The sequence below is a fragment of the Monodon monoceros genome, unplaced genomic scaffold (genome assembly GCF_005190385.1).
Source record: "Monodon monoceros isolate NGI ecotype Baffin Bay Population unplaced genomic scaffold, NGI_Narwhal_1 Super_Scaffold_12, whole genome shotgun sequence".
Lineage (NCBI taxonomy): Eukaryota > Metazoa > Chordata > Mammalia > Artiodactyla > Monodontidae > Monodon > Monodon monoceros.
Window position 1 is genome coordinate 118,197,640 of NW_021703768.1, and position 7,465 is coordinate 118,205,104.

At 36.7% G+C, this 7,465-nt stretch overlaps 3 protein-coding genes across 4 annotated transcripts in view; 2 read left to right on the top strand and 1 right to left on the bottom strand.

Moving 5' to 3' along the window:
• The window catches only part of LOC114891615 (protocadherin gamma-C4), a 123,567-nt gene that overhangs the window by 16,432 nt on the left and 99,670 nt on the right, over positions 1-7,465 (top strand). The window lies entirely within an intron of this gene.
• The window catches only part of LOC114891616 (protocadherin gamma-A2-like), a 33,758-nt gene that overhangs the window by 9,046 nt on the left and 17,247 nt on the right, over positions 1-7,465 (top strand). The gene's annotated exons all lie outside the window — the stretch shown is intronic.
• Positions 1-7,465, bottom strand: part of LOC114891680 (protocadherin beta-13-like) — an 18,482-nt gene that overhangs the window by 5,702 nt on the left and 5,315 nt on the right. The window contains 1 exon segment of the mRNA XM_029215901.1: positions 7,115-7,463. Within this exon segment, the coding sequence (XP_029071734.1) occupies positions 7,115-7,463 (349 nt within the window).

The window sequence follows — 7,465 nt, forward strand, 5'->3', positions numbered from 1 at the left end:
AAAAAAAAAAAGTGCTGTTGAAGCTGGGTGGAAAGTATATTGGATTTTACTGCACTATTCCCTTTGAAAATTTTCATCACAAAGAGTAAAAGTGCCACCTCTCCAGTATTCAGTAGTAGGGTATCTTATTTGTTTGTTTTTTGTTATATAGTGTTTTTCAAGAATTCACTTTATGACAAGATAAAAGTGACCACACTGAAAATTATTGATTTCTTAAGTAATTTTCCTTTTTTTTACTGTTGTCGTTGATGCTGTTTTGGGAAGAGTCTTATAATGTTCCGGGATTTTATGTTGCTATTTTGTTTTCTTTCAATATACCACATTTACTGGTTTAAATTTGTATTATTTTATGTTGTTCATTATGTAACTCATACGTTCATGGTATCATCTTGAGTAAATACTCCTCCATCAGAAGAGTACAGATAAAAACTTCTTAAGAAATTAAAATGAAAATTCAAACGGGTAGAGAAATAAATTAGGTTCACTTTTCTATTGATTTTAAAAAGTAAATATAAAAACATCCTTAATACTTTGTGGCCTCTCTCAGATGTTCATAAAGAAGGAATGGGTCTATATTAATGGTTTATAGATGTCTCATGGTGTTCCAAATTATAATGTCTCCAATCTATAAGTGTACAGTTCAGTGGACACTTTGGTAACTAGAATGTAGTGTGGATATAGAGCTACTGTGCATATACATTTCTGTGATTTCTCTCATAAAATTAAATATCATAGACTAGATGATGTAGTAAAATGCAATTTTGCTTGACATTGTGAAATGGGTAAAACAAATGCCAGTTTTTTAGGAATTTTTTTCTTTGCTTCATGCAGTTTTTACTGGTCTTATTTTGTGTTGCAAAAGATATTTACTAGTTGTGAGAATTTTATTAAATAGACATTTAAGCAGTACAATCCTGAAAAAGAATGTTTGGGCCCTCTTTATCTCTCAGAGTCATTAGAAGCAAAGCTTATGCTTCTTATGCATAAGAGTAAGAGTAGATAACAAAATATCCTATTTGAATGATACAGAAACAAACTTGTACACTACCAGATAGAATGGAATTCAAGGTCAGATATTTTATATAAGAAAATTTGGTGATGATTGAAGAGGTGTCAAAATCACTTGGGTGGGGGGGAAGAGACTGATTACTTAGCAATGTTATTGGGAAAACTGGCTCACTATATAAAGAAACAAAATCCTTATCTCATGTGATATAAAAATAAACTTCATGTGGATCTAAGAGGTGAATTTGAAATATTTAATTGGAAAAAATGTAACAAGTCTAAGTAAAAATGTCTTTATGACCTTATTATTGATTTTGATTTCTTAAACAAGGTTTTAAAAGTGCCAACAATAAGGATAAAAATTGACAAATATTACTACCTCAAAACTAGAGGATAGCCCAGACAAGCTAGCAGATGACAGACAGGGGGAAGCTACTTGCAGCATTTTCACTGAGAAGGATTAATATTTAGATTATTCAGATAAGTCTTACAGATAGCAAAAGTCAGAAAGTCAGGAGAGCCAAAAGAATATTTTTAAAAGGACAAAAGGGAAAGGAAATTCAAAAGAGGGGAAAACAGAAAGTTTGAGAAGAACATGAAGTGATACTCAACCTCATTAGTTGCTGATACACATGATAAAACAGCAGTTTATACCCATAGCATTAGTAAAGATGACAAATTTCCATCAAATGGAACCATAGGAAATTGCATATACACCCCATTTTGAAGGAGTTTCAATAGTATTTAATGAAATTTAGTATGTACATACTTTATGATCCAGCAATTCTACTTTGGGGCATATAAGCCAGAAAATTCTTACACAGCTTTACAAAATGAAGTGCATGATAATGTTCATCTTGGGAAAGCAAAGAATAGAAGTCTATCTACATATCCATCAGTAAAGCAATTGATAAATAAAATGTGGAACATGTTTGTGAAGGATTATTATGCAGTGATCAAAAGGAGTGAACTAGGTGTACAGACAACCACATGAATAAATTCCAAATGTTTCAAAAGGAAGAAAGAGCCTGAGATTTATTGTACATACCATATATATCCATATAATACATAATATCTTAAACTTATAGAAATATACAAATATATAAACATTGGAAGAAGAGAAGAAGGAACAAATGTAGGAAAGAAGATGTGTGTTTCTACATAGGAGTGCAGACAGAAGTGTGAGCTATACCAATGTCAATGATTTCTCTATTCTCTCAATAAGATCAATTTCCCATACTCCATGAAAGCTAAAAATTTGCTTGTCATTTTAAGGCATAACAATATCCTTGAGAATTTACCTTTTTAATAAGGGTGGTATACATTATGTACACCAACACTTCCACTGAAAAAAACAGCTAATAAAACACTAATATATGTCAGGTCACAGTTAATGTTTAAAGGTAACTCAGAGAGAGAAAATCGGCCCCAAATCCACTTTTTTCCTTGGGAACAACTGGAATTCTGGGATATGTGAACCTCTATTTTGATGGTGTATATGGGGGAGGAAATCAAAGCCTGACAAACTGAGAAGCTGATAGAAGACCCTCACTTTAATAAATATGGAATCCTAAGAACGACACCTTTATGGTAGTATTAAACTGGAAATGGATGAGCCCTTGTATGCAATTACAGCCTTGAACTTGAGTTTTAGCATTGAACTTGATTTAAGGTGGTCATTGACAAATAGTGCTCCCAGATCCTGATAGAACCAAATGCAGACCTTCTATGAAAGAAGTTTATTCATCTTAATCCTAGAATTATTCATATAAATAATTTTTATGTTCTTAACTTGAACATAAAGATAACTGCATGCACAAGGAAACATGACACCATGAGTGAGAGCCAGCAGAAAACATAAAACACTTGCAAACACACATAAACTTGCAAACACTTCAAATATTTTGATTATCAGAAACAGTCTATAAGAAGCTAACAACTTTAACTGAAATAAAAGTTACACCTGAAAATGTACAGGGAACAAGAAACAATAAAATGTGAAAGATTAGGAAAGAACCAAATAGAGCTCCTAGAACTGAAAAATATGATAATCAAAATTTTAAACTGAATAAAAGGTTTAATAGAAAACTAGATGCAGTGAAATAAAGAATTTGTGGAGTGAAAGATAGGTCAGACTATAACTTATCCCACATATAGCTCAGAGGGTTAATAAGGTGGAAAATATGGAGGAGGTGGTTAGAAATGCAGAACAGAGTAAAAAAGTTTAACATATATTTAACCAGAATTTCAGGAGAGATGAGAAAGAGTAATGGCTGGGAATTGTCCAGAATTGATGAAAACCTTAATGCACAGATTCAATAGACCCAAGTAAACCTAACAGGATAAATGAAAGATAACCATACATGGAAACATCATTGTGAAATTTCAGAAAGACAAGACAAATTTCAAAAGACTTTTCTTTTTAAAGAAAAGTCATAGGAAAAAGACACTTAATCTTTAAATACATGACAGACTGAAAGCTATGTTCCATGTTGACAATTTCTCAACAGTATTAATGGAAACTAAAAGAAAGATACCTTCCAAGTGCTGAAAGAAATCAGTAAACCTTCCTGCCTAAATAGTCTCTGCATATGAGTCATCAAATGAGAGAATCAAATCAACTGGATGTCAGTTGGTTTTAAATTAATTAAGATCATGGGAAAGAAGTGGTATAAAGACTATTTTTCAAATATAACTTTATAGTTTTACTCTGTCCCTCCCTTGCCACAGTTCTGAGTCCAGGAATTTGACCTACTCAGTTTCTAGCCTTCTTCATCCCTAGTGACATCTAATTTTCCCTTAGTCTAGTAGATCTATATGACCATGGCCAATTTCTGAAGATGGTAGTCTTTTAGAGCTGCACCTCTGAAATCACAAATTCAAACGTACTTCTCTTAATCTACAACTTACATTCTTTCTCAAAGGGCTTCAATCACCACTCATACCAATAAATCCCACATTTGTCTCTGCAGCCCAAACCTCTTTCCTCAACTTAATTTATATAATGTAAGATCATTTATGTTAACAATTTATATGGATACTCTATGGACACCTCAAACTCAACATGTTTTAAATTAAAACTTTCTATTCCTCAAAACTAAACGTCTTCTCTAGCTCTAAACATGTTCCTCTTTTCTCCTCTTCCTGTGTTTACTCTATCAGTTAATAGCGCTAACACTCTCCCAGTTCCCTAAGCCTGAAAAAAAGTACATTGACTTTTACTCCTTCCTATTCTACTCTGTGTCTAATCACCATATTTTATCTTTATCATTCTAATACAACTCTATAACTGCATTTCTAGGTGACAGCAATATTATCTCTTACCTGTATTAATGGAACAACTTCTAATCCATCCCTTGCCTCTAGTCTCAACTCCTCTGTGATTTATCTTCAACTCTGAAACAGGATGATCTTCTTGAAAAATAAGAACACGGTCATGTCACTTTTCTATTTAAAACACTTTAATAATCTTGCATTTCTATTGATGTAGATTCCAAATGACTTGGCATGGCTTACAAAATACTTGTTGATCTTTCCAATCTCAACTCTCACCATTTCTCTCCTCTTACTCTATGGCTCAGCCATACTGATCCTATTTCAGTTCTCCAAAATACTTCTTTCATTTTTGGATTTGCACAATCATGTTTTTAGTTTGCTGGAAATTTTACCCCACACCCAATTTTTGTTTGGATTACTCAAACTCGTTTTTCATGTATCAAATTAGAATTAACTTTTTCCGGAAAAGTCTTTCCTCTACTTCAAATCCTGGTTAGATGACCCTCGTCTATGCTCTTATATTAGCATGAACTTTTGCTATCATGGCATTCATTATGCTCTATTTTAAATGTGTGACCACTTTTCTGCCTCTATCTTTCAGGACAGAAACTATGTTTACCACTCTATCCCTAACACAAAATGTATGCTCAACAAATACTTGCTGAAAAAATTAATGAATGGATGATAATATATTTAGAATTATGTCTCTGGAAGTCCTGGGTCTACAAAACAGAATTCAGTTCCACAACTAAACTGGGTTCTAGTTTGTTCAACTTTTAAAAAATGTCGACAGAAACTGGACATGTCTTACATTATTCACTACTGTTGAGCACTTACTTTCGCCTACACTTATGGAGTATCCCTAAATAAACAGTACCATTTACTCAGCCTGAAATGTCAAGCCTCCCCCAAACAATTATTTGTACATACCAGTTCAGTTTTAAATACATGACATTATCTTTATTGTCTTTTCAAAGCATATTTGCTGATATCTAAAGAAGACTAAGATCTTTGGTTCCCGTTTCCAATTTTCCTGGGAACCTCTTGCTCACTAAGTCAATTACATAAAAAGGTCCTCTTAACTATTTTTAGTTGTTTTAGTTGTTTAGTTGTGTTGTCTTCACAGAGATAGCATAACTTATTTGAGGTTGGGACTATATCTTAAATATGCTTTTTATAGCCACCACAGCTCTAGAGATTGTGGTTTATTGTGTTAAAGACTGAATAGTAACAGCATCACAAGAACAAAACTGAGAAAAGAAAATAGGAATATAGGAGAAAGTATAATTCAGAGTCATCAACAAACACGCAAGATAAATTAATATTTTGTCTCAAACTTATTTGTCTTTGTTTAAAACCTGAGACTCCGCAGAGTCGCGTGGTGGCGCTGCAGGATAAGATGGGGAAATTTTTGTACCATCAGATGCTCTGGTTACCGTGAACCACTGGAACTGAGAGCTCCAGAGAAGCAGTGGTGATAAAAAGAGGATTTCAAGAAAAATCTAGGGAGTCAGCAACGCCCTCGTCACCGAATTGCAAGTCTATAGATTCTCAATGGTCCAGGCTAATAGCTGAGAGGAGCAGTTTGAGACTGAATTGAAATATTTCCGCGGAAAGACGTTCGGCTAGGGAGCCAAGGAGCCATGGAGCCGAGAGAAGGAAGCCCTCAGCAGATAAGGCAAGCGCTGCTTTTCTTTGTTTTCCTGGGAGGGTCTTTGGTGTGTTCAGAGACCTGGCGCTATTCTGTGGCAGAGGAAATGGAGATCGGCTCTTTTATAGGCAACGTGGTGAAAGACATAGGTTTGGGTGTGGAAGACCTGGCTGCGCGGGGCGCCAGAGTCATCTTTGATGACTATAAACCATACTTGCAATTGGATCGGCAGACTGGCAACTTGATCTTAAATGAGAAACTGGACCGGGAGGCGCTTTGCGATCTCACCGAGCCATGCATATTAAATTTCCAGATATTATTAGAAAATCCTTTGCAATTTTTTCGAGCTGAGCTTAGGGTCAAAGACATAAATGATCACACTCCCACGTTTCTAGACAAACATATACTTCTGAAAATCTCAGAAAGTACTACTCCAGGAACCTCATTCCAAATGGATAGCGCTCAGGACTTGGATGTAGGAAAGAATGCTGTTCAAAACTACACATTAAGCCCCAATCCTCATTTCCACCTTAAACTGCAAGACAGTGAGGAGGGTAGAAAATACGCAGAGCTGTTGCTGGACCAACCTCTGGATCGAGAAAAGGAGCCTGAACTTAGATTAACACTAACAGCCCTAGATGGTGGGTCTCCGCCCAGGTCTGCAACTGCACTGGTGCGTGTGTTGGTCTCAGATATCAATGACAATGCCCCAGAGTTTGAGAGGTCTGTCTATGAGGTTTTAGTACCAGAAAACAGCCCTCTGGACTCCTTGGTCGTCAAGGTGTCTGCTACAGATTTAGATGCAGGACTAAATGGAGAACTATCTTATTCATTTTCCCACGTCTCCAGAGACATACGGAAAACATTTGAAATCCATCCCATTTCTGGCGAAGTCCGTTTAAAAGCACTTCTGGATTTCGAGTTAATTAAGTCTTATACAATAAATATTCAGGCCATTGACGGTGGGAGCCTTTCAGGAAAATCAGCAATTTTAGTTAGTGTTGTAGATGTGAATGACAACCCACCAGAAATAGTCATAACATCTCTTATCAGCCCCATACCGGAAAATTCGTCACCTGACATGGTAGTCGCTGTTTTTAGCCTACGAGACCAAGACTCTGGGGACAACGGGAGGATGGTTTGCTCAATTCAGGACAATCTCCCCTTTCTCTTGAAGCCTACCTTCAAAAATTTCTACACCCTGGTAACAGAGAGCCCTCTGGACAGAGAGAAAAGAGCCGAATACAACATCACCATCACCGTCACTGACATGGGAACCCCCAGGCTGAAAACCGAGCACAACATAACCGTGCTGGTGTCCGACGTCAACGACAACGCCCCCGCCTTCACCCAGACCTCCTACACCCTGTCCGTCCGCGAGAACAACAGCCCCGCCCTGCACATCGGCAGCGTCCGCGCCACAGACAGAGACGCGGGCGCCAACGCCCAGGTCACCTACTCGCTGCTGCCGCCCCTCGACGCGCATGTGCCCCTGGCCTCCCTGGTGTCCATCAACCCGGACAACGGCCACCT